The sequence below is a fragment of the Molossus molossus genome, unplaced genomic scaffold (genome assembly GCF_014108415.1).
Source record: "Molossus molossus isolate mMolMol1 unplaced genomic scaffold, mMolMol1.p scaffold_m16_p_3, whole genome shotgun sequence".
In the NCBI taxonomy this organism is placed as follows: domain Eukaryota; kingdom Metazoa; phylum Chordata; class Mammalia; order Chiroptera; family Molossidae; genus Molossus; species Molossus molossus.
This window is the reverse complement of record NW_023425366.1, coordinates 14,009,353-14,036,335: the sequence shown is the minus strand read 5'-3', so window position 1 is coordinate 14,036,335 and position 26,983 is coordinate 14,009,353. Positions and strand designations below refer to the sequence as shown.

Genomic DNA, 26,983 nt, shown 5'->3' with positions numbered 1-26,983 from the left:
GGGTACCCCAACCCTGTACAATAGACATTGCAGAGCTAACCCTTCTCTAACCATACATGGTTAACAAATATAACCTACACCTAATAGCTGATGTATGTAAATATTTCATATCACAGTGAAATATATTGCTGTGATGGTGCCTTTGAATGACAATTAGGATACTATTTTGACACCTTATCAAAATGTTTAGAACAGCTGTACACTATTCCATCTATAATACAGTGTATCTGTTAGATCAAGGAAAACCTAGTTAAATACTATACCTTAAATACAATTTTTATCCTAAACTAATCTGGGAAATGTAGTCTAAGATTAGAGGCCAGAAAGTTAGGATTAAAGAGTGATGGATGGATGGATGGATGGGTCGGCACAATTTCATCCATATTGGTGCTAAAACATTTAATATTTTTAACAGTGTTGATGCTTCCCTCTTAAATTGTTTCAGTTGAAGTCATCTTATTTGCTGTTATTCTTCATGCATATTGGTCAAAATAGGAAGTATTAGAGGCCTCATTAAGTGGCAGCTGAAGAGAATTGAAGAGTTAAAAAAATGGTGGGTTTTTTATGCACAATTATCTTTTTTTTTTTTTTTTTACTTTTTAAAAAATCTTCACCTGAGGATATTTTTCTGTTTATCTTCAGATAGAGCGGGAGGGAGAGAGAGAAAAACAACGTGAGAGGGACACATCAACTGTTTGCCTCCCACATGACCCAACCAGGGCCGGGATGAACTGCAAGCGAGGTACATGCCCTTGACCAGAATCGAACCTGAGACTCATTGGTCTGTGGGCGGACGCTCTACTGATGAGCCAAACCAGCCAGGGCATCTATTTTTTACTTTTAAAAATTTATTGAAAGTATTACAGATGTCTCCCCCCCCCCTATTGATCCCCTTTTCCCCACTCCTGCCCCTCTCCTGTCTTCCCCACACTATTGTCTGTGTCCATTGGTTATGCATATAGGCAAGTAAATTCTTTGGTTTATCTCTTCCCGCCCTGGTCCCTTCCCCCTGAGGTTCCTCCCTCTAACAACCAATGTGTATCTTAGTCCCTTCACCTTTTTCACCCATTCCCCCATCCCCAGGCCCATCTGGCACCAACAAAAAGTTCTCTGTATCTCTGAGTCTCTGTTCCATTAGTTCATTTGTAGATTCAATTCTTGCTAGATATATATTTATTGCCATTTTATTCACATTTTTTATCTTCAAGAAGACCCTTCAACATTTCATACAATACTGGTTTGTAGTGATGAACTCTTAGCTTTTCTGGTTTGAGAAACGTGTTATACATCTATCTAAAACTTGATGTTTTTTTTTTTTAATTTTTCTTTATTTGAGGGAGAGGGAGAGAGAGCTAGAAACATCGAGAGAACATCGACTGGCTGCCTCCTGCATGCCCCCCACTGGGGACTGGGCCCACAACCTGGGCACGAGCCCTGACTGGGAATGAAACTGGCACCTGTTGGTGCAGGGGTGGAAGCCCAACCACTGAGCCTCACCGTCTGGGCAAACACTTGGTGTTTTTCAATTGTTCAGTCCAACCGAATCCTGCCAAGATTAGTTGTGGAGGCTTCAGCAAAACTCGGGCTACTTCAGGCATGATTTGCCTCATCAAAAAATGGGGCTCGATGAAGAATTATCATCAGAACCACAACAAAGTGTTTTCCAATATCTTCCACCCATCGCAGCCCCCAGGACAGCTACCCAGTTGGTGCTACTCACACTGACCACCGTCAGTGCCCCTCACAATGACACCCACCGTGGCCCCGCCTTCCCCGCCCGCGGCCCCGCCTTCCCCGCCCGCGGCCCCGCCTCCCTCGCGCCCGGCCCCGCCTCCCTCGCGCCCGGCCCCGCCTCCCTCCCACTCGGCTTTTCCGGCACAGAGCCCGCCCTCCTCCCATGCGGAGCCGCGGCCGCCGGCGCCGCCCCCTTCGCGCATCCGCGTGCCGCAGCCCGCGCCGCCGGTCCCCGCCGCGCGCCCCCGCTGCCCCGCGCCCCCGCCGCCGCGCTCGCTGGCTGGCCCAGTGCGGGCGCCCGGCTCCCGCCGCGGGAGAGGACCGCCAGCGCTGCCACCACCCCTTCGGCCCGGGCCCGGGCCCCTACCCCGCCGCGGGCCCCGGCCCCGGCCCCCCGGCCGGCCGGGCGATGAAGTGTCACTACGAGGCGCTGGGGGTGCGGCGCGACGCCAGCGAGGAGGAGCTCAGGAAGGCCTATCGGAAGCTGGCCCTGAAATGGCACCCGGGTAACTCCCCCGCAACCGCCGCTGTCCCTCGCAGTCCTGGCCTCGCCACCTGGTTCCCCTCTCCTCCCGGAGTAACTCCGGGGACCTGGCTGTGCCTCGACCTACCCACCCCGTAACTCCCCTCGCCCAGTAACCGGCGCCCGGGACGCTGTCCGGCCCCGGTCCCCAGCCAGGTGGCCCCTGCGTGGCCCTCCCCACTCCTCGGTGGACACAGCCCTCCACCCCAGGCTTCACTCAAGCTCCCGGCACCCCAGCCCTTTCCAGACGCCACCCACCTGCCCCCACGGTTCCCGCAGTGCCACTCGTGGGGAGAGACAACATTCTTGCGACTTCACTTGCTCCTCCACCCCTTCGCAGACGCCGGGAGGGAGGAGTCTGGAGTTCTCGACCCGCGCCTTCCCGGACTGTCTCCCGCCGCGGAGGCTCCCGGGCTTTTCCTCCCGGCCCTTACCGTGACCGCGGAATCCTTGCTGCTCAAGTGTTGTTTATGGCTCTTATCTTATTGAAATGAAGACGGAGGCACTAGTAACCCTCTTCCCTAGTGAAGTCTGTATGCTGACGTCGAAGTATGCTTCATTTGAATGTTTTATTTGGTTGTAGTCCAGGCCCGTGTTGCTTTTGTGTAGACTGGGGAACTAAGACAGGAGTTGAATCTCAGCTTTCTGAGGTTGATAAGAGGCTTTCCTATTAGCACTGATCAATAAGCACGTTTCTAGACTCCAGAAAAGCAAGTCACTGTAAATTCGGAAGTGCTAAGACAGAGACCTCGGTCTTGCTGGGAAAACATGCCTGACACACACAAGTTAAATACAGGTGCAGACAAAATAGCACAATGGATACAACTGGTAATTGGATTAATAGAGTAGCTAGTAATGCCCTAGGAATTCAGGAGAAGAAGGAGTTTTCACTGTGTACCAAGAGACCGTGAGGCTTCTCCTTGGCAGAGGGGCCTGGATTTTAGCTGGATCCTAGGGGAATGGAATTGGGAAAAGTGCACTAACAGTGTGGGGAAGAGCACATGGTGGACAAAAGGTGGTCCAGGGGACAGTTGGACTGAAGGTAGTGTTTATTGGAAGTCTGAAAATATGGGTTGGGAGAGGAGCTGTCGGAAAGGCTCAGGACCCAGTCAGAAGGTAATGTGTGTAGTTAGTTGATGGAATAAGAAGTAAAAGTAGGGATTTGTTACTTAAAATATGCTTACCAACAGGGGAACTAAAAAGATGTGGTACATATTGGAAGGGAAAAGGTAAATGAGATAAATGTTCATCACAGCAAGAATTCAGTAGCTCTATCCAAAATTAATAAATCCAAAAATAGTGTAGAAGCATTAAAAATTGAGTTAGGAATTAGAAGAAAGGAGTTCACGACTTTCTGGATGGGAAGATGTGAGGAAGAGGATTAATGCTTGTGACCAAATGTACATATAATTTTGATGACAATAAAACGTTTTTGAGTAGTAGTTTTGAGATTAGATTGTAAAGAACCTTGCATGGTAGGCTAAGGTCTGTGGACGAGACAGGAGTGTCCCTGCCGTGCTGGTACATGCAGTCATCCTTCCTGGTAACACTGAGAGGAGATAGGCGATTTCGATCCGGCGAGATAAGGGCAGTATAAGGGCAAATTAAAAGTGCTTAAGAGCACATACAGCTGACCTGGACTGGGCTGATGTATTTGTGGGATAAATGCGCATCCCTAGAATTGACATCTAGGTTGACACCCGAGGAGAATACAGTGAATATAGGTGGAGGGAGTCAAGAAAAAGCATGGCAGAGGCCAGGAGGGAGGCAGAGGTGAACATGGCCAGGTAAGCAGGAGCCAGGTCTTGGAGGTTTTGGTGCATTGGATTGGGTAGATTGCATTTTAACCTAAGGGCATTGGGAAGCCAGTGAAGAGTCAGAAGCAGGGTCGAGAAGATAGGTTGTTCAAGTGTCTCTGGCTGTAGTGGGGAGAGTGGTTGGATCAGCCAAGACTGGAGGTAGGTAGACAGGCGGTCAAGGGACATTGCAGTCATTCAGGATGATGACTAGGACCCGGGGCTGGAAACTCTGAGGCAAGTGCCAGAATTCTTAGTGAATAAGAGGCGGTGGTTGGGAGGCAAATAGACAGTGCGGAGGGGAAGAAGGTGGGATGGCCAAGTGAATCTTGAAGGACTGCGTTTGTCTTCGGGGTGAGTGAAGGATCAGTGGCCAGGACGCCAGCCCCAGCACCAGACCTGCCGTGTGAAGGTTGTGGCTGAAGGAGTCGGAGGGGCAAGCGGCCTTCTCAGGGAGCCTGGCTTCCGTCAAGGCAGGGCTTAAAAGGCACGACCCATGGAATTTTCCAGAAGGCACTGTGAAAAGGTTTGGAAGGCAATGGAAGAGAGCATGGTGGATGAAGAGAAAAGCACGAAGAGTGTGAGAATTAATGCCTTTCAAACTGATGTCTGCATTTGCAATACCTGTGGCTTTTGTAGTTGGTGAATAATAAATTATGTGGGCTTTCCATTTTTAACATTAGTGCTTTTTAACTTCTTGCTTTCCTGCTTTTAGATCTCAGTTCAACCTTGTAGTCAACCAGGTCAAGTGTATTTCAGTGAAATAAAAAGCCACATGACAAACTGAAAAAATTATTTAAGAGAAAAGCTTCAGTAAGAGATTAGATCTTATTTTTAGCTGGTACATGAATGGGTTTTTATTTGTTTAGAAGCTTTAACTTTCTTCAAACTTAATTGGGGGAGGAAGGAAGGGTGTGGGAAGAAACAGGACAAGTATAGTACTGATTAAAAGGTGAAGAACCATCCACCTTCCATCCCCAAACAGTCACCTTTTCTGTTTCCCTGACTTTTCTGCCATTCTGCTTTCCTTTGAACTGTGCTTCTTTATTTATCTGACAAAATTTTTATTAATGATTTGATGAAGGCATAGAAATCGTGATTATTTTCATCCGGACTCTCACCTTCAAGGCATATCAGGGTTGTGTTTAGTTGCGTGACAGGAAGCTGGATACAGTGGCTAAACCAAAGCCATTTTATTGATCTCACATAAGAAGAAATCCAGAGGTGGCCCATCTTGGTAGCTCCAGCTTCTTGATGAAACCTTTAAAGACCTGCTCCATCATCCTGGCCACAGGCTTGAATCCTTGCACCAAGTGTAAGCATTGTAGCCTCAGAGATAGACGTGTAGTGCTCTCCGAGCTGGAGGTGCAGAGACAGGCAGGTGAGCCCCAGTGTAGCAGGTCTTCTCCATGAGGTCCTTCCTCTCTCTGCTCAGCCACTCTGAGCTGGGCCTGCCCTCGTCGTTCAAGGTGGCGGCTGGGGATCCCTGGCAGCAGAATGGACAAGGAAGAGATGAAATGCAGGGACAGATTGTGTGCTACTGGCTTTTTAAGGAAGATTATTAAAAAGCCATCGTAGAATACTTTTATTGCTTAGTCTCATGGTCACACCGAAGCTTCAAAGAAGACTGGGAGATGGGGTGTCTTCTGGCACCAGGTGCCTACCCTGAATCAGGTTCATTTATGGGAAAAGGGATTATTACTGGAAAAGGGATGAACTAGCATTCTCTGCCTCAAGTCTCATAACTACCTGCAGGGGTTATAATACCCTGGCTTTGGGCTGGACACGGGATGGGTTAGGGGTCTTAGATGAATGCACCAAAGCCTGTCCCATTCATCTGGAAAACAGAGCCTTTCCTCAGAAGCTTCACTTGGTGGACATGCGTTTATATCTGATTGGCTAAAACTGGGTCACCTGATAACCCAACTTCAAGAAAGTGTGGGGGAGTGAATTTTTAACTGGGTTCATTGCCACTGTGAACAAAGTCAGGGTTTTGTGAGGAAGAAAATAGATACTAGGGAGGCAACTTGTAGTATCTGTCATAGAGTGGCAATTAAAATCTGCAATAATTACAGGAGGGCTCTGGACCACCTAGAACCCAGTTGCCACAGGACCACAACAAGATGGAATTTGGTAATATTGGAAATAACGGAAACCCTAACCACAGTGGCTTAATCTAGCACTAAATAATAATAGTTTTTCCTAACTGATTTAAATATGCACACACATTGTTCCTCCTAAGAAGATGTACTATTCAGGGTTTTCCATTCGTGGTTACCCAGGTTGAGTGCTCAGGGAGGCACCAAGGATTAGGGAGAAGCATGAACTTTCTACTCAAGCAGATACTTAGATTCTGATTGTCAGCTGTCATCCAGTATCTCTGCTTTCCCCTAGTTTTTTCTTTCTTTTTTTGTTTTGTATACTTCCTCTCTGTTTATGGCATTTGTGATGGGTGAGGTCCCTTTTAGATTTTGTCCTCTACTTTTTTGATGACTGAATTTCTCTGACTTTATTTTAACAGATAAAAATCTGGATAATGCCGTGGAAGCAGCTGAGCAATTTAAATTAATCCAAGCAGCGTACGATGTGCTGAGTGACCCTCAGGAAAGAGCATGGTGAGCACCACGCTGTCCTTCTGTCCTAGAGTATTTTGTTGGGAAGAATTGTCAATAAGGCGTTAAATTGTCATTTAATACATTAATGGTTTTTGGTGTGTTCTGAGGCCCATGTCACCTTTTCATTCTATGAAATGCAGTGTAGAAGGGAACCTGAGAGATGATTACCCCAACTGTCTGATTTTAGAGCTCACGACACAGTAAGCTTGGCAATGTCAGATGGTCTTAACTTTGGTGCTTATGAACTGACTTCTCATTGAATGGGGTCTCTTTGGTGTATGACAGATTTTTTGATGTCAGACAAGGAAGAATGCTGACTTGTCCTTCGAAACAGACACAGTGTTTTAACACAAGAATTGTAATATTTCCCTACAACTACTTTATATGAAGAAGTTGAGTTAAACTTCTACATCTGTGACAGATACTTTTACTAATGATGGCCTGGTTATTGAATATCATTTCCAAACAATTTGTGCGTTAGGAGTTTTGATTTTCCAGAGTCTTGATGGACTTTTTGCCGCGAGGGGATGGGTTTTGAGCCCTGTAACTGCAGGACCCCGCCGCTCCATCCACAACAGGGTGCTCAGGCTGCTGCATCATTGTGCGGCCCGGTGGCTTGTAGAGGGACCCCCGGCTGTGAAGGCAGTCCTCATGATATTGTCTTTTATGTGGAAGTCAGAGAATCCTAAATTTTTCTCCGCCCAAGGAATGTGGAGATCTAGCCTTAGAAATGTTTTTACCTTCTTTTGGGAACTTCGAGATTCTTTCTTGATTTCCTTTTGCTCTGGCCTCTTCTCTTGATCATGCGTTGTTTTCTTGTCCAAGGAGTCCCTGTGTCTTTAAAGCCCCTGCCTGTCACCTCTGCTGTTGCGCGGAGCCAGCACTGTATGCTGGCTGGGAGGGAGCCCTGTCCTTGCAGTGCAGCGACTGGTTTTGAATTCTAGCTTTGCTGCTTGCTGGCTTCGTGATTATGGACAATAAATTATTTAATGTCACGGAGCTTCAACTTACTGTTGCAGCAAACAGGGATAGCAGCTAACTTTACAGAGTTACTATGTGGGGTGATTGTTATGTGTATGAAGCTGCTAGATCATTTATATAGCAAGAGTCTTACTTTGGTATGTGTTGGTAAATTCTCAGAGCTCAAACATGTCATTAGCCTGTGGCCTAGATTATGTCCACTCCTGCCCTGCTCGGTAATGCGTCTTTCCTGCGAACATGCAGCTGCCTTTCTGGGAGTAACGGCATTCCCTGGCTTGTTAAATTCCCTTCTTCACCTGGGCTAGTCCTGTATGACGTCTGTAGAGGGTTAGAAGTTGTAGTCATAGTTTTAATCAGCAGTTTTGTGAGAGATTGTCTTTATGTGTTTTTTTCTTAAAATTTTTGGTTGTGGGGTGGACACATTAAAATGTACAGTAATAGCCCTGGCCAATTTGGCTCAGCGGTTAGAGCATCGACCTGCGGACCAGAGAGACCCGGGTGCAGTTCCTGCTAAGGGCACGTGCCTGGGTTGCGGTTTGTCCCTGGCCCCGATGGGGTTGTGTGCGTGGCAGCCAGTTGATGTGTCTCTCTCATGTTGATGTTTCTCTCTCTCTCTTCCTCTCTCCCTCCCTTCACTCTATTGAATTTAAATGCAAAACAAAAAATGTCCTTGGTTGAAAATTTTTTTAAAAAAGTACAATAATAGAATTTTGGCTGTTTCAGAGTAAGAAGTCCTTTTGAGTTCTTATGTGTTTAGCCTGCACTGATGATGGCGATTTCTTCACCTGTTTAGGTATGATAATCATAGGGAGGCTCTGCTCAAAGGGGGGCTCGATGGGGAGTACCAGGACGACAGCCTAGATCTGCTGCACTATTTCACTGTTACCTGTTACTCTGGTTATGGAGACGATGAGAAGGTAAGAAGTGCACTTTTGCCTTCATATTTAGACTGTCAGCATACTCAATACCTCCCGTTGGAGTGTGACTACAGTGACAGAGCTTGGGCTGTCATTCATTAACAGGACATTCTTTCATGTTGCATTTTAAAATCTTATTCTGTGATTAAACTATAAAGTATGAAGAATTTGTGTTTCTGTTACCTGTGTTTTAGGGCTTTTATACGGTATATCGTAATGTTTTTGAAATGATTGCAAAGGAAGAACTAGAGTCTGTGTTGGAAGAGGATGATGAGGATTTCCCAACTTTTGGAGACTCTCAGAGTGACTATGATACGGTGAGAGAAAAATGCATGGCCGTTTATACTTAGCACTGATCAGTGTGTCTTGCTATTTCTTTATTTAATAATAAAATGGGTTCTAGTTCTTGGTCCTATCCTATGACTTTCTTTTCTCTTCCTTCCTGGTAGCCTTCCCTTTTGTCACTTTTCCCTCCTAAATGACTGTGGTACATCCCATCAAGTTCCTCATTAAGTTCATACCGAATATTGATTTCTTTTTTAAAACCTTAGAAGGATTGTCTTCTTTTCCTCTGATTAACAGTAACGTTTTAAATATGAAACATGAAAGATGTTTTGTATCACTAATATTTGCTGCCTTACTGAAAAAAGTCTAAATAGAAAACTAGCATTTGACCTATTTTCTTTGTCGCTAGGTCGTCCACCCTTTCTACGCCTACTGGCAGAGTTTCTGCACCCAGAAGAACTTCGCTTGGAAGGAGGAGTACGATACCCGGCAGGCCTCCAACCGCTGGGAGAAACGCGCCATGGAGAAAGAAAACAAAAAGACTCGGGACAAAGCCAGGAAAGAGAAGAATGAGCTTGTCCGGCAGCTGGTGGCTTTCATCCGGAAAAGAGATAAAAGAGTGCAGGCCCACCGGAAGCTGGTGGAGGAGCAGAACGCAGAGAAGGCGAGGAAGGCCGAGGAGATGAGGCGGCAGCAGAAGCTGAAGCAGGCCAAGTACGCAGTGCGCATGCGCGGCCGCTTTCCTGAACGCCTGTGGTGCGGGCCCAGGGGAGCGGCGGGGGTTCCTGGCATGGTGCCCTCAAGTGGGGTTAAGTCATCCTGGCTTCGTCTTCTTTCTAATCCTCACCCGAAGACATTTTTCTATTGCTTTCCAGGTAGAGTGGCAGGGAGAGAGGGAGCGCGGGGGAGAGAGAAACATCAACATGAGAGACACATCATCGATTGGTTGCCTCCCACACGACCCCCACCGGGGGATCAAACCTGCAGCCCAGGTACGTCCCCTGACTGGAATTGAACCTGAGACCGTTCAGTTCTTGGGCTGATGCTCTAAACCCTAAGCCAAACCGGCCACAGCCACCTTTTTTTTTTTTAATTCTGACATTGTACAGTGGTTTTTCATCTACTGTGAAAAAAAGCTGTTTTTGAATTGGACGTTTTCCTTCCGAGGCCCTTTATACTTAAGATCCTTGACAGACACCTGTACAAGGTGATGGGAACTGACAGCCGCCGAGTTCTTACTCCGCACAAGGCCCTCCTCTCGATGCTTGTCCACCGCGGTTCTGGGGGTTGAACCCAGGCCGTCGTCCAGCGCCCTGACTTTTAACCACCAGACAGGACTGCCTCTTTGTCAGTCCCCTCGTACTTATTTAGGCCATGTTCGTGCCATTAAAGTTCTGCCGTTTTTGAGAACTGTGGAAGTGCGGTGCCCAGAGCATTATGTTCTTTAGAAAACCACCTCTTACCCACTCTACCTGCCCCTCCCCTCGGCTTTTGAAAATTAGCACTTTACTTGACACTTACGACTTAAGATCATTTGAAGACTTTTTATAAGTTGCTGAGAGTTACACGTTTCAAAATCCATTACCTAGTTGGGCAATTAAAATCAACCACGGCAGCTAACAGATTGAACGTGACTCTGCCTGCTCTAACTAAGCACAGGTTTTAAGCTGTGCGCGCTGACAGCTTGGGAGGAAAAGCCCCCTTGGGGATGGATTTGAAGCCTAAAGAGTAAGTGCACCCAATGTGGAGACTGTGCTGTTTGTGTCTAGACTAGCAGAGCAGTACAAAGAACAGAGCTGGATGACGATGGCCAACTTGGAGAAGGAGCTCCGGGAGATGGAGGCGCGGTACGAAAAGGAGTTTGGAGATGGCTCCGAGGAAGAGGAAATGGAGGAGCAGGAGCTCAGAGACGGGCAGGATGGTAACTTCTTCCATTCATTCAGAAACTTGGGGAAATAAATGATTCTGTGCACAGGGGTGCACTGAGGGTGCGTGCCGGAGCCAGGAAAGGGGTAAGGCAGTGGAATGGGAGAGTGGAGGGAGAAACCCTGGAGAGCACCCAAGTTCCAGCGACTGTTGCCAGAGTTTTTGTGTTTGTTTGGTTTTTAAGTGAAGCTAGAAATCTGGATTTGTATGTGACCTCTCCCACGTTTTAAATGTGGCAGATAATTAAAGTGAAAAACAATATTGTGTGGACCAAGGAAAGGTAGTCTATTGAAGTAGTCTAATTCTGGTAATTAGATTAAAACTCTTCTGACTATATTTTAAACATTTGATTAACAGACTCTTTTCTGACCATGTTTTAAACAGTTTGTGCTTCTGGCTGTATAAATGTGTTGACAAGTAGGCTGTTGACAGGTGTGACTGACTGGCTATTTCAAAAAAGGCAGTTAAGCCGTAGGTCAAGTTTTAATAGCAACTCTTTCCAGAAAAGCTGATATTATGTAGGAGTGAGCCTACATCGAGTATATAAATTCTTCCTCTTGTTTCTGACTTTGTAGAAGGGCTCTTGGTGTGCTGAAATTTTTATAAATGTGCTTTTTCAGACTAAGAAACTAAGTGATAAAATGACAGACTTTTATTTATTCAAAATGATTAAGAAATGGAATTTTTGTTAATGAATAAGTATGTGTGAAAGTGCTTTGAAAATTATAAAGCACTCTACAAATGTGAGATGGTGTGATTATATAGAGTTAAAAATTTTTTTTATTTAATTTTGTGGTTTTTTTTTAATCCTCGCTCAAGGACATTTTTTTTTCCCATTTTTTGTTCAGATAGAGTGGGAGGGAGACAGAGGAAGAGAGAGAGAGAGAAACATCGACATGAAAGGGACACATTGAGTGGCTGCCACCCACACAACCAACCAGGGCTGAGGACAAACTGCAACCGAGGTACACGCCTTTAGCGGGAAACGAACCCGGGTCTCTCTGGACCACAGGCCGATGCTGTAACCACCGAGCCAAACCAGCCAGGGCAAAAATTTTTTTAAATGCTCTCCCAAGGATATTTTTTCATTGATTTTTTTTTTTAGATAGAGTAGTGGGAGGGAGGGAGAGAGAGAGAGAAACATCAATGTGAGAGAGATGCATTGATTGGTTGCCTCCCAAATGACCCTGACCGGGTCCAGGGATTGAACCTTCAGCCAAGGTACGTGCCCTTGACAGGAATTGAACCCGTGACCCTTCAGTGTTCAGACCAACGCTCTATCTACTGAGCTAAACCAGCCAGGGCTAGAGTTTTACAATTTATAAAATGTTTCACATACAAGATCTTGCTTGATCCTCTAATAGCCCTTAAATGTAGATTTTGTTCATAGAATTAGCTGCATTTTACTGATGAAGACAGTCAAAACTCTGAGAAGCTATGGCATATGCCTGAGAGCATATGACCATTTTTAGATCCAGATTTTGGCTTCAAATCCAGCATTCTTTATTTACTACTTATTAATCAAAGTTTATTTCATGTATATGATTTATTGAAAGTATACAAATGATTGGAAAATAATACCATATTCTAAATACGATACATTTTGATCATTTATAATTTTAATGAGACTGCCTTTAGAATCTTATTAACGTCACTTATTATAAAGAACCATCTCATAGAATAAAGAAGGGATGGTTTGGGATCTTTATTGGTCCCATAATAAGTCCCAAATGGAAATCAGTTTACTTTTTTATTTCTTACAAAGATAGAATATGGTATCGTGCAAAGACTTATTGTGTTTTTTAGTTGCTTAGATTTTTGGACTATATAGATAGTAATTATTCCATTGTAAATCTTCAAGCTTATAAAAAAAGGTCTGTAAAGACAATGTTATACTTTACAGGTAATATGCTATTTTATGACTTGTCTAATAATGATACAATGTTGGAAGCTAAGTTTATTTAACCATTTAATAGTAGATTACAGCTATAAGTGTGTTTGTATCAAATCTTGCTCAAGAGGTAAACTAAAAAAACTTTGTTGAAAAAACTGCTTTGTGGTAGAACTATGAAAGAAACATTTGATTTTCTGGACTTAGTTCACTCAGGGTTTTGAGAATTTTTGTCTTCTTCTAAGTAGACATATGAAAGGTAAAGTGATTTATTTATCTCCTATAATTTAGAGCTGCTTTTAAAGGGTCATCTCAAATCTTGATAACATTATTTGTTTTTGTGGGTTTTTTGGTAAGAAAGGAAACATTTTATTTCTAATCTGTAGGCAACTCTAGATCCTCACCCCAGAGATGAAATGTGTCGGTGCGTTTTCGAAGTGTGCTCTAATCAGACAGGCTCCTTACTGTGGGCTTCCTTCCGCAGCTGGAGACAGCGATGAGGCCGAGGATGCAGGGCTCTGTGAGGACCTGTACTGCCCGGCGTGTGACAGATCTTTCAGGACGGAGAAGGCGTAAGTTGAATATCTTTGAACTCACCTTTTCTTTCGAAGCGAAGTATAATGCTTTGACAGTCCTGAAAAGAAAATGCTGTTAGTAGTAGGTCACCAGTGCTCACGTGTTGTCCTGGGGGAGGAAGAAGGCTTTGTACCAGCAGTTCAGCCTGTTGAGCTGACTGTCAGTCATGCCAGCATTCCTGTGGAACAGCTCCTTTGTAAACATGTACATGGTCTTCAGAAAAAGTGTTGCTAGGTTTTTTGGCAAAGAAGGCATAATCACCCGGGCTAGGAGGCCAGAGCACAGCTCATGATCTCCCCCGCTGTGGGTGGCGGACTCACTCCCAGCCATCACACTGCCACGCAGGCCCCTGCTGCCAGCCTCGGGGCTTGAACCCAGTCCTGTGGGACAGTTGCTGGAGTGGGAGGACTTGATCTTTTGTTAAGGTAAGGTACCTGAGGGGGAAAGAGGGAGAGGGGGAGGGGAAAGGCCTGCTCTAGGAGGGAGAGCAGGAAGGACTTTATTTATCTTTTTGTTAAGGTAAGGCACCTGAGGGGGAAAGAGGGAGAGGGGGAGGGGAAAGGCCTGCTCTAGGAGGGAGAGCAGGAAGGACTTTATTTATCTGTTGTTAATCCTCACCCTAGGCTATAGTTTTCCATTCTTTTGGGTTTTTTTTAGGGAGAGTGGGAGGCAAGAAGGGAGGGAGGGGGGAGAGAGAGAGACATTGATGTGAGAGAGGCACATTGAATGGTTGCCTCCTGACTGAGGCGGGGGATCCACTGGGGCCGGGGATCGAATGTGCATCCCAGGTAGGTGCCCTTGACTGGATTCGAACCCGCAGTCCTTCGGTCCACGGGCTGACGCTCTAACCCTGAGCCAAACCGTGCAGGGAGCACTTTGTTTTATGGGAACAGTGGCTGAGAGAAGTATTAAAACGGATACTGTTATAAAGCGAGTAAAGAATATGGGAAACATTGGAGAATCAGCAAGGGGAAAAGAAGCAAAATCCCCGAGGAAGGAGATGAGAGGATGAAAATGAGGATGTGGGAGTCGGAAATGGTCTTACTGGATGAGCCCTACAGGCAGTCGGAGCAGAAGCGAAGTGGGGAGGTGGAGCAGCTAGAAACCAGCAATGAAACAATAGCCGCAGTGAAGGAGCTTTGTAAAAAACATTGTGTATTTGGAAGTAGTGTCAAACTTGCAGACAAGTTGAAAGAATACAGAGTAACCGATTCAGCCGTGGCCCGTGCTTTCCCCACTGCGTGTGCTTGTTCCCGGTCGCTGCGCACACGGCTTTCCCCGAATAATCCGAGAGTAAGTGACAAGCGTAATGCTCCTTTACCTGCAGTGTACGTTCTTCAAGGCAAGGACGCTCTCTTACAGTCAGCGTGCATCTGCCAACTTGGGGAAATGTATAAGTGATGTACTTTTGTCTCGTTTTCTGCCCATATTCCTCTTCTCTCCGGTGATCCTTTATTAGCGTCCTGTATGGCCTCTTTCTCATTACGATACAGGACCAGTCTAGGGTCACGTACTGCACGGATTGTCTCACTGAATCTGGACCCGTTCCCTTGTCTGTGTCAATGACATTCCAGAATATGGGCCCTTTAAAACATCTTTTCAGTAGAGTTTTTCTCATTTTGGGTTTGTTGTGTCCTCGTGGTTAGGTTCAAGCTTTGCGTGTCCAGCTGGGAGACTGCACATGCGTTGCTCTCAGGGCTTCATAGCTGGAGGCACCTACGTCTGCCTGCCCCACTGGTCGTGATCCCTTTGACCCCCAGTCAAGGTGCTGCCCAGTTGTACACTGTAAAGTTAGAACTTTTTCCCTGGCAACAAACTTTTCTTATAGCATATTTAATCTGTGGGAGACACTTTAAAACCGGGCGAACATTTTGCTCCTCATCAAAAGTTCCCTACTGGATTTTGCGCCCACTGAGGGTTTTAGCTCGTGCCCGCCTGCACTGTGACAGTCCCCGCATCAGGCTGTCTGGTGCCGGCGCTCCCGCATCTCACACGTGCCTCCTGCTGTAAACGGGAGCCCACCGTTCCCCGTGATTCGGGCCGGCCGTCTGGATCCTCGCGTTTGTTTCAGGGTTTATGATTTCTTACTGCCCTTCTCATGCTCCAGCTTTCCCAGTAGTGGTGAGTGTGAGATCCTTCAGCCTGGCTCCTATGTCCTTTTGACGCTTCCCAGTTGTAGTTTTGAGCGCTTACGTTCTGGCATAAGATGCTCCAATTTCTCCAGGAACCTTGAGCTGAAGGAGAATGTTAGTGGGAAAGGAGAGCAGCAACCCAAACTGGAAAACGGGAATTGGAACCGATGAGCTGAAGTTGACAGGGACACAAGTCTCCTGCCTGCTGGTTTATCTAACTCGCAGCTTTAGTGTTATTAACTCTGTTTTGTGAAGTATTTACTTGGTGGTCCATGGGGTAGACATGTGTCTGAACTCACTTTTAGGGTGTTGGGAGTGGGAAAGGAGACCCCTCTTGAGAAGGTGAAAGACAGCTGTTGAAGAAAGCAAAAGGAGGCAAACTGTACGTCAAGGCCTCACATCACTGTCTCTCAAATCCAGCGTGTCTTCCTTTTAAAGATTTTAATTGATTTTTAGAGAGAAGGGGTAGGGTGCGAGAGAGAGATGTGAGAGTGACACATTGATGGGCTGCCTCCTGCATGCCCCTACCAGGGATCGAGCCTGCAACCTGGGTATATGCCCTGACTGAGAATCGAACTGATGACCTTTTGGTGCACCGGACAACTCCCAGTCAGCTAAGCCACACCAGTCAGGGCAGGGTGTCTTCTTTTTAAAGTTAGAATGTTTTTTGTTTTGTAATTTCTCAGTGATCCTTTGAGACCCATAGCATGGCCTGGAACTTATAAACACTTAGGAAATGGTGGAGAAGGCTTGCATTTTAAGAATTGGAAAATAAAAAAAATAGGGAATTTGAGAAAAAAAGTAGGGAGAACATATGTAGGCCAAAGGACAGAAGGAGGGGAGTCTTGGATTTCCGGACAGGGTTGTGTTTCTCTTCATAGTGTCACTGACATTCTGCTTAGTTGATCCGAAAAGAGTAAATTTTATCTGGGTTGCACCTGTCCAGCAGCCCTTTGGGGCACCTGTGACGTAGTCCCGTTGCTCATGTCGAGTGTCCTTTCAGCATGCGGAATCATGAAAAATCAAAGAAGCATCGGGAAATGGTGGCCTTGCTAAAACAACAGCTGGAGAAGGAGGAAGAAAATTTCTCGGGACCGCAGACTGATGAGAATCTATTGACTGCCAATTCCGAGGAAGAAATGGAGGACGCACCAAAACAAAAGTAATTCTAAAGATGTCACAGACGTTCTTATCACACTGAGCAATTGCATTTAAATGCTGTTTTATCTCAAGAAGTTACTCTGTTATGATAGTATTTTTTGCATTTCTTCTAGTTAGGGGAACATTATAATATTGAAATGGGTACAGGCATGATGTCAAATATAATTTTTATAGATTGTATTATTTAAAAGTACTTTTTACCTAGGTAATTGATATGCTAATTACTATCAATTGAACCACTTATAAGTTTCTAAAATGATATAATGTGAACATTTTCTTTTCCTTTTATTTCTTTATGATATTGAATAATTTTAATTTTTTACTCTTCTCTGTGTCACTAATGTTTCAGTATTTTTCTTTTCACTTTGTAAGTCTTCACAATGTCAAGTATTTGACATTCTGATTTATATTTATTCTTAGGCTTTCTAAAAAACAGAAGAAAAAGAAACAGAAACCAGCACAGGTATGTTAAAATGTTTCATTAACATTAAGTTTCAAGAATAGAGTGCAGTGCTCTTGTTTGTTCACTATACTCTGTATTAAGGATAGGGACTTTTTGCTCTAACTTCATATTGATTGTAAAATAATTAAAGGGGTTGAAAAAATATATATATTTTTAGCCCCCTCTTATATGTATATAGCTAACTTATTTAATTACTATTGTTGGGTTTTTTTGTTTTGTTTTGTTTTTTTCTTTATTGATTTTAGAGAGAGGAAGGGAGAGAGAGAGAGAGAGAGAGAGAGAGAAACATCGATGAGAGAGAACATCGATTGGCTGCCTCCTGCATGTCCTTCACTGGGGATTTGGTCCACAATCTGGGCATGTGCCCTGACCAGGAATCGCACTGGCAACCTCTTGGTGCATGGGTCAACGGTCAGCCACAGAGCCACAGCAGCTGGGCACTTTGTCAGTTTGTTTAAAAATTTTGCATGTGCAATTCCCCTAATACTAATTAGCTGAGTGACCATATTAAAAAATATCTGGACACCTGACTTCTGCGGATTGATCAGTCATTGTATAACATAGTTGCAGTTTTACAAAAGGAACATTTGGTTAGAAACTTGCAATGATTGTGATTATTAAAAGAATGTTTGTTTATATTACTCAGAAATTTAAGTAGTTTAAATATTTTACACCTGGGGTCCAAATTCAAGAATTTCAGTCTTCCCTCGGTATCTGCAGCAGGTTGGTTCCACAGATAACAAAATCCATGGATGCTCAGTTCGCTTAAGTAGAATGGCATAGAACAGAGCATACAGTCCGCCCTCTGCACCTGCAGATCCCATCCAGCTGGCTGAATCCAAGGATGCAAAACCGGTAGATACAGAGGGCCAGCTGTATTTTGAAATAAAAAGACACTATGTTGATATATGTATGTAACACAATCTTGTGGATAGTTTTGAACCTATAAAACCAAAATGAACTTACCCATTTTACAAGAATATTTGATGGTTCTAAAGGGAATGAAATTGATTTCTGTGCCATTTTCATATAATCTAATTATATTAACTTATATTAGGTATTAAATGTTATAGTTCTTTTTAATAACTGAAAATATTTTTGTGAAAACCAAGATAATACATTAATAATTTTTCATGAAACTTCAGAATTTGGTCTATTTATCCAAAATATAATATATTTGATAACTTTTAGCTGTTTCATATTCTAAAAATGATATATGACACATGAGGCAATCCCTGTTAAAATGTGACTAAGAACTTTTTGCTTCAGTTATAAAACCACATAGTAAGTTGTATGTTCCTTTTATAAAATGACTCATATCTTCCACCCAAAGACTCTGTAGTCATTAGTGTAGAACCCTGCCTGTCTTCTTTGTGCATCAGAACCACTAGAACAGACAGAATAAAATGGAGAGGCACATTTCACCTTGAGTCATGCAGGATCGGCTAACAAAGAAGATTGAATAATAACCACATGTGTTTGTATTCTTACCAGTGAAGATGCTTCAGTTTACCAGCCCAGATTTTCCCTCTAAAGCGTTCTTCCTTGATAATACTCCTTGTTTATGATTCCAGAGTATATCAGGGCGAAAGCCCAGTGCAGACTTAATTTTATGTGTGCAGCACTATTCATAATACTTCCTAAGGTATTTGAACGGGAAGGTAGTATGAGCCATGTACAGGTAGATACAAAGCAAGAAGCAGAAAATGCTGAGAATTGTGCAATATCAGATAGGGAGTTTTCTGTATGGTTCATAAAATTTTTCATAAGCCAACAGGATTGTCAGGGGAACCTCCAAACTGAAACTGAATGTAAACAAACACATGACCCTGGCTGGCAGAAAGATGCAGCCCAAGAAACTGTTGAATGCAGTACTCTAAGCACCATCCATGGTGCATATTATAAAGACAAAATTAACTGCAAAAACCAAACCTGGAGCTTTACTTAGCAGATATTTTGGTGGTATTTTGGAAGCTAGTTTGTTTGCAGTGTGGAATAGAGCAAAGGAGTGTATTCAGCTCTCTGTACCCACAGGCTCAACACCTGCAGAACCGACATAGAATCGGAAATATTGAAAAGGTATTTCAGAGAGTGACCTCTAAACAGTACAGGGTAGCAACCGTTTACATAGCACTCACACTGTGTTTGGCTTTGTAAGTTTGAACTCACAGGGGAGGATGTGCACAGGTTATGTGCAAAAACTACGTATTTCATATAAGGGGCTGGAGCATGTGGAGTTTGGCATCCTCGGGGTTTTCCTAGAACTGGTCTCCTGTGGAACCTGAGGGACAAGTATAGATATATTAATGTCATTGGGGACCAGATTCTCTTGTAGAAGAAGGGAAATACAGATATAGATTGAGGGAAAAGGAGAAAGAACACTGTTAGGCTGGATTGGAATTGGAGATATTGGTATGAGCTAATGATTTAAAAAAATAAGAGCATTAAAAAAAGTGCATTATGCCTGGCCGGTGTGGCTCAGTGGTTGAATGTCAACCCATGCCTCAAGACGTCGCTAGTTCAATTCCCGGTCAGGGCACATGCCCAGGTTGTGGGTCTGATCCCCAGTGGGGGGCATGCAGGAGGTGGCCAATCAGTGTTCTCTCTCATCGATGTTTCTCTCTCACTTCCTCTTTCTCTAAAATCAATAAAGAAAAAAAAATTTTCCAAAAGTGCGTTAGCTGTGTACATTGTGAGGGCCCAGAAGTAGTGATGCCCAGTAGCAATGGGCATACCTAGTAGGCATACCTTGGTTTCTAAATCCCTTCCCTAGTAGAAGGAGTCAGGGCTTGGTCCATGGAGAAGTGGCTGGTTCCAGGGCTAGGCCAGGGAAAGTACAGGGCAAGTTTCTGCCTTCTCTTCTCCAAACTAAGAAAGTATTCAAAAATTGATGGGGAGAAGGCAGCACTACCCAGGAGTGAGTTTAAGGGCCTGCCAAATTTGGGAAAATTTAAGTCATCAAAAATATTAATGATAGATTTTAACACGTTGATTTTGTTTAAAAAAGAAACCTGTATTTATATTGATATATATGGGGCCTAAAAAGAGAGTTGGAGGCAGGAAACGTATAGGAAAGCTTCATTACAGAAGAACATGAATTAGTACAGATGCAAATGGCAGAACTCATAGAAGTAGAAAGGTTACTGCTCTGCATCCACCAATATAATCAAAGGGTCACACAAGCGTCATCAGTGGATACCAGAGTCATTGGATGAGTAAGTAGTAGGAAACAGAGTAGTCACACAATCTCAAAGCAACACTCTGCGCAGTGCTTACTAATTAAAAAAGGACAGGGTACTTGACAGCAGAAATGGCTGGCAACACCACATGCACCAAACGATCAGACTTGAATCACTGAAAAGTGGGACAGATGGACATTTTGTCTCCTGATGTGCTCTGCTGAGGAGGACACAGCTGTGTTTTAAAAACAATTTTTTTTTCCCTTTATTGATTTTAGAGAGAGAGGAAGGGAGAGGGAGAGAGAACTAGAAACATTGATGAGAGAGAACATCGAATGGCTGCCGCCCGCATGCCCCCCACTGGGGTTCGGGCCCACAACCTGGGCATGTGCTCTGACCAGGAATCGAACGGGCAACCTCTTTGTGCATGGGTTGACACTCAACCACTGAGCCACACTGGCCGGCGACACAGCTGTGTCTTTACGCTCTACGTGCTAGAGATGTTGAGCCTGGATCTAATCACGAGGAAACAATCAGACAAAGCCAGACCATGGCATATTCTACAAAACAGTCATCAAATAGTCAGTACTATCATGAAAGAAAAATGAAGGGGTACTGTTCTGGAATAGAGATAAGAAAGATATGACAGCTCGATGCAACAAGTGATCCTTGGTTCTGTCTACTACAGAGGTTATAAGCCGAGGACACTGCTGGGATATGAATACGGGCTGTGTAACAGGTGGTGTCAGTGTTAAATTCTTGAGTGTGAAGAGGGTATTGTGGATCCCGGGAGAAAGTTGTGTTCCAAGGAGATACATGGTGAAATGCCATCATATCTACCTACAACTTATTTCATAGTTCAGAGGGGGAGAAGTGTGTGTGCGGAGAGGAGGAAGAAGGCAGGAAGAGAGGGAGAAAGCAAACGGGGCAAAATGGTACACCCCCGCCCCCAACAAAACCAAAATGGTACACCCCCACCCCCAATAAAACCAAAATGGTACACCCCCGCCACCAACAAAACCAAAATGGTACACCCCCACCCCCAACACAACCAAATTGGCTGCACCTAGTACAGCTATGTTTGCCAGGCCTCTTCCTTCTACAATGTCTATTTGTAGTTGCTGCTGTTTTCTTTGTTTTTTTCCTGACTATAGTTGCTCATTGCAGATTATTTGGAAAATATAGAAAAGTGTAAATATTCTCCCTAATTCTGCCTATAGATAGTACTTAATGTTGAATTAAATTGTAATCAGTTGTTCTGTATAATTGTCTCTCTTTGATTTTTGCTAATATGTTGTTTTCCATATAACAGAATCAGTAACTTTGGAAACATGATTTCTTAAGAGCTTCATTCTTTTTCCTCATATTCAATCATTCACTTATTGAATATTTAGGTTGTTTCCAACTTTTCACTAATTTAGCATTTCTGTTAATGAGCATTCATGTTTTAAAATTACATGCTTCTTTTTATTACCTGAAGATATACTCCATCCAGAGGGCACAGGACATTATCATTATTTATTATAACTGTTTGGCAACATAACATAAGAAGCCATTATTATTATTGTATTTATTTTGTAATGCATACATGTTTATTACCTAGAATTACAATGATAATTTCAATGAAAATGGAACTGGAGAAGGAGTAAAAGTTGATCCAGAAGATACCAACTTAAATCAAGACAGTGCCAAAGAATTAGAAGATTGTCCCCAAGAAAGTGTCAGCGTCACAGAGACTGTTCAGCTGTGTGATGACCCAAAAAGTGAGGCTAAAAGGTAGGTCAAAGGTGCATATGGTTTTCTTGTCACTTAATCCTGGCATTGAGGATCTCTTTTCATATCAGATAGAACCTCTTTCCCGTGATGGACGCGGTGAATTGGGCATCTGTTGGTATGTCTGTATCTAGACATATGTACACAGATGAAGCGTGTTGGGAGGAGAATGCTAGAGGAACATACTCGCATACATTTCAGCAACATGGACCAAGTCAGAAAGAAGTCACTTTGATCCAGGTTGTGTTTCCCTTTTCCTGCTGAGGTTCGTACTTTTTCCTGGACCGGTAATCCTTGACCTCACATTCGAACTAGGCTACTGATGAGGCTGTGCCCATTTACCTGGAGCATCACTGCCCTAGCCCACAGGCGGTGACAGTTGTCCTGTGTTGAGCCCGCAGTGAGGTCATCAGGATGTATGTCCACAGCCTGGAGCTTTCCTGCTCGAAGGAGCCCTGGGTTCCTGGCTGGTGCCCATCCTCCTGCTCCTTGAGGAAGCTCTGCAGAGTAAGAAGCACGGTCACTGTCAGAGACCATGCAAAGAGTTCAGATGACAGAGTCCAGTGGGAGCCTGGTTGAAAATGCTCAGCACTGGAACAGCAGAAGAATGTCCTCTGGGCTTTGAGGACTTGAATTCAAATGACTTCTTCACTGCTAAGGAGTGTCGGGCTGGGCGTACACACTCTCACATACACTCATTCTCACACACACACCCAGACTCCCACACATGCACTCATTCTCACACACACAGTCACAGACTCACATGCACACACACCACACACACACACACTCACACACACATGGGTGTCCAGGGCCTTTCTGAAGAGGCAGGGCTGGGATATACACTCTCACAGTCACACACACACTTGCACACACACACTCACACTTTCTCACACACACACACACACACACACACACGGGTGCCCAGTGCCTTTCTGAAGAGTGGCAGGGCTGGGGTACACACTCTCACACACACACTCACAGTCACACACATACTTGCACACACACACACACACACACACATGGGTGCCCAGTGCCTTTCTGAAGAGTGGCAGGGCTGGGGTACACACTCTCACACACACACTCACAGTAACACACATACTTGCACACACACACACACACACACGGGTGCCCAGTGCCTTTCTGGGGGGCCCCTCTGCTGCTGCTTTCAGTGCACGACGCTGGCCACCTAGTGAGAAGCTCTTTATTAAAAAACACGTGTATCTTGAGTACTTTTTAAAAAATAAAGCTCTTAGGTACTAGCTTCGGGGATGCAGCTGCTGTCTTTGGTAATAGAATACATTCCTCTCCAGAAGTATCCTAAGTTTTCTTGGGTATATTTGTGGCATATCTATGATAATATTCTGTGAATTAGTAACTGTTAATCTGTAGCCTTTTATGCCATTATGTCCTTTTCTTGATGCTTTCAAAGCTGGCTGAATTCCGCATAATGTTGTGCTACACCCTAATCAGCATCTTTTAAATGTACAGGCATATCAGAGACACTGGGCTTGGTTCTGGACCATCACAATAAAGAGAGTTGTAATCTTTTTGCTGGTGGAGCATCTTGCCTTCAATTTGTAAAAAACACAACATCTGTGCTCTGGCCAGTTTGGCTCAGTGGTTAGAGTGTCAGCCTGCGGACCAATGAGTCTTGGGTTCGATTCCAGTCAGGGGCTTGCATCTCGGTTGCAGTTCGTCCCCAGCCCTGGTCAGGGTTGTGTGGGAGGCAACCAGTCGATGTGTCTCTCTCTCGTCCATGTTCTCTCTCCCCCTCTCTCTCCCTTCCTCCCACTCTATCTGAAGATAAATAGAAAAAATGTACTCTGGTGAGGATTGAGAACCACATCTGTGAAGCACAGGTACGAGGTATGCCTGTACAGGCCGCGTAACTCATGCAGACTCCTGGTTTGTGCCTGAAGAGCAGCATGGCAGCCTTGTCCTGACTCACTCCTTAGAGCCCACCCTGTCCGCAGACATGGTTGCACCCAGATTTTACCGGAGAATGTGGTCAGCACAAATGAGGGGGAGTAGAAAGTTAAAATTCATACAGAAGGCTAAGAAGAGGAGGGCTTGGGAGTTAAAGCAGACCGGGAGGAAACGGGCGTACTGGCCGGCAGTTCTGGGGAAAACACCAGAGCAGCAGAAAGGATAATCTTTTAATAAAAGAAAATTCTTTATGTTGAGCAAATTTAATTTTATGAAAAGTGCATTATAATATCTGTATTTTTCTCATTTCGCTTCATTGTGAAGCTGTCGGGATGTTGGTCCTGGTTCAGGAAGTTGTGTTTGGGAACCACACTCAATGTCACAGATTGTTTGTGAGTGGTACTGGTTGACTGTGGGGATGGTTTGCTTATGTTTCAACTGTTTTAAGTACATTTCTTAGTTTTTGTGTCATCTCTGATATAAAATGTGCTCTCTGAAGTTGCTCTTTAAAGTTGTTTATTTGAGATGTGAAAATGAATTGACAAGGCCATTAAAATGAACAAATTAGCCTTTGAAGTCCATGTCATCTTTTGAATCTTCTTGGGAGCAACATGACAATTAAAAGGGGTGCATAATTATTGGATTATGCTGAATTCTTTCGTTTATTTTCCAGTGTTTCTAAACCCAGAGGAAAGAAAGCCAAAGATACGAAAAAACCTGTCAAAGTACCTGCTGAACCACAGACACTGGTAGGTCAGAATCACACCGACAGCCTTCAGTGCACCTGGTTGTTTGAGCCACGCAGGCTCAACTCTTAGTTCCTTCTAAGGACGGAAGTGCGTCCGCTGACCCCGTGCTCCTCTTGCATGGTGGGCTGTCACCGTGCTTCCTGACAAGTGTAGGATTTGTACATGTGCTACTGTCAGTTTTTTTCTTTAAAGTAAAAGGAGCACATGGGAAATATCAGCTTGTACAAACAGTTACTTTGAAATCTGAAGTCCGCGTGGGGTGCGCTATTGCATGTCTCAGGACTCAGTGTGGATGGGATGGGTTAATGGGACTTAGCTTCCAAGAACAGCTGCCTCTGGCGAGCCTGTCTTGATAGCTGACCACTTGTTAGATGATATTTATTTTGTAATTGTTTGATATTTAATCTGGACGTGAAAACATACAGCACTGCTCTCAGATAACATGTGCTTTTATTTGTGATTTTCCCTCTCAGAGCGATGTCCTTTTGAGCTGTACAACCTGCCACAGTGAGTTTCCATCCCGGAATAAACTCTTTGACCATCTGAAGGCCACAGGCCACGCAAGAGCACCTTCATCATCTTCCCTAAATGGTGTGACAGGCAGTCGAAGCAAGAAAGAGAAACGTAAAAACAGATAGGCATTCTGCCGACGCTTTTTTTTTTTGATTGTCTTTAGATTTTGAAACCAAAAACTGGACTGAAATCATCTAAAGAGTTAAAATTTCAGTGATCTGCAATTTACTGCATTGTGGAAGATTATTTTTTATCTTGTAAAAACATTTTTCTGTTTAATATATATATTTTTAAACATTTCATTAGTGATTGAACTCTACTTTTGCCATCTGAATTGACTTGAATATCTCAAAACAGGTAAATATTGTAAAGTACGTGTTCTTGATTTCTGTTGGCTCATGTGGACAGAAATGTACAGGGAGAATTAAATTATTTTAACACATACAAATGCCCCTTTCTGTTTTATTTTGTGAATTTTCTATTAAGTATTTTTATATGATTCAATGCTTTTGTCAGTGGCTCCAGATTGTTTGAAAATCATAATTTTTTTCCACCTGATAACATGACTGCAGTTCTAATTTTAAAATTATTTCTGAAGAACCTATTGTTGATTACTGTGTTTTCTTCTTTCAAGGACAGTGAAAGGTAGAAACAGATTGAACATCTATGGTTTCGTTTCAAGAATAATGTCTCTTTGAGGTACAGTTATGTTGCTTTAATTTGAGATTTCCCTGGTAGTTATCAACAAGACACATCTTGGTTGTCGCTCTGCCCGGATCGCGGAGGTGGAGGCGCACTGGTTTGCACAGGCTCCCTGTGTAGGCAGTGGCGGCTGTGGGCGTGGCGGTCAGGCTGCAGATGGCTTCGCATGTATAGCACTTGAACGGGGTGTTCTGTCTCGGGCTTTGCTCTTCACTGTTCTCAGAAATGTTTTATTTCTTACATATTCAGTGGAGACAAACTTAATGAAGGATTTCGATTGGGGCTGGTATTTGTGCTGTCTGTTCTGTAGCAGAGATGAATGTTAAATCCAAAGAGATATGAGAATCACTGTGAGTGAGCATGGCCACGCATGTGTTCGGTGAGCAGTCAGTTGTTAGGATGGATTAAATAGGTAATTCTTTTCATTGGTCTTGAAAGGAACTTTGAACTCATTAGCTTGAAATACACACTTTCTGTTCAGTGATTTCTCTCCTATCCTTGAATCTTCAAAGGAAGGAGTCTTCAGCTACGTGTGAACTGGAGAACGAATCCCTGCTGTCGGGGCCTCTTCTGAAAGCCTCACACGGGACAGATGTGGCTCATTCTGTGATTGTCTTTTTTTTCTCTTTTTTTTTTATTGATTAATTTTTGTTACAGATGTTTCTCCTTTTCCCCCCACTGATTCCCCCTTCCCCCTCCCTCCCTGCCCTTTCCCCAGATTGTTGTCCATGTCCACTGTTCATGCACACATGCATATAAGTTCTGTGGTTCATCCCTCCCCCACCTCCCCCCTCTTTAGGGGATTGTCAGTCTGTACCCCGCTTCCGCGTCTCTGGGACTACCCCATTCCTCAAACTGTTATGTTCATTATATTCCACAAATAAGTGAGATCATATGAAACTTGTCTTTCTCTGTTCGGCTTGTTTCACTTAGGATGATACTTTCAAGGTCCCTCCATGTCGTCTCAAAGGATAAGAGATCTTTCTTTCTTACGGCTGCATAGTACTCCATTGTGTATATGTACCACAGCTTTTTGATCCATTCGTCTACTGATGGACACTTGGGCTGTTTCCAGATCTTAGCAATTGTAAATAGTGCTGCTACAAACATGGGGGTACATATATTCTTTCTGATTGGT

The 26,983-nt window shown here is 44.1% G+C and overlaps 1 protein-coding gene across 1 annotated transcript; it reads left to right on the top strand.

Moving 5' to 3' along the window:
- The first annotated feature begins 1,937 nt into the window (after window positions 1-1,937).
- On the top strand, window positions 1,938-25,556 carry DNAJC21 (DnaJ heat shock protein family (Hsp40) member C21). Its single transcript, XM_036279582.1, has 12 exons — window positions 1,938-2,240; window positions 6,575-6,668; window positions 8,443-8,566; window positions 8,761-8,883; window positions 9,261-9,565; window positions 10,621-10,772; window positions 13,153-13,240; window positions 16,380-16,538; window positions 16,958-17,000; window positions 21,783-21,955; window positions 24,555-24,630; window positions 25,104-25,556. The coding sequence occupies exons 1-12, from the start codon at window positions 2,144-2,146 to the stop codon at window positions 25,266-25,268; spliced, it is 1,599 nt and encodes a 532-aa protein (XP_036135475.1). The 5' UTR covers window positions 1,938-2,143; the 3' UTR covers window positions 25,269-25,556.
- Window positions 25,557-26,983: the final 1,427 nt, after the last annotated feature.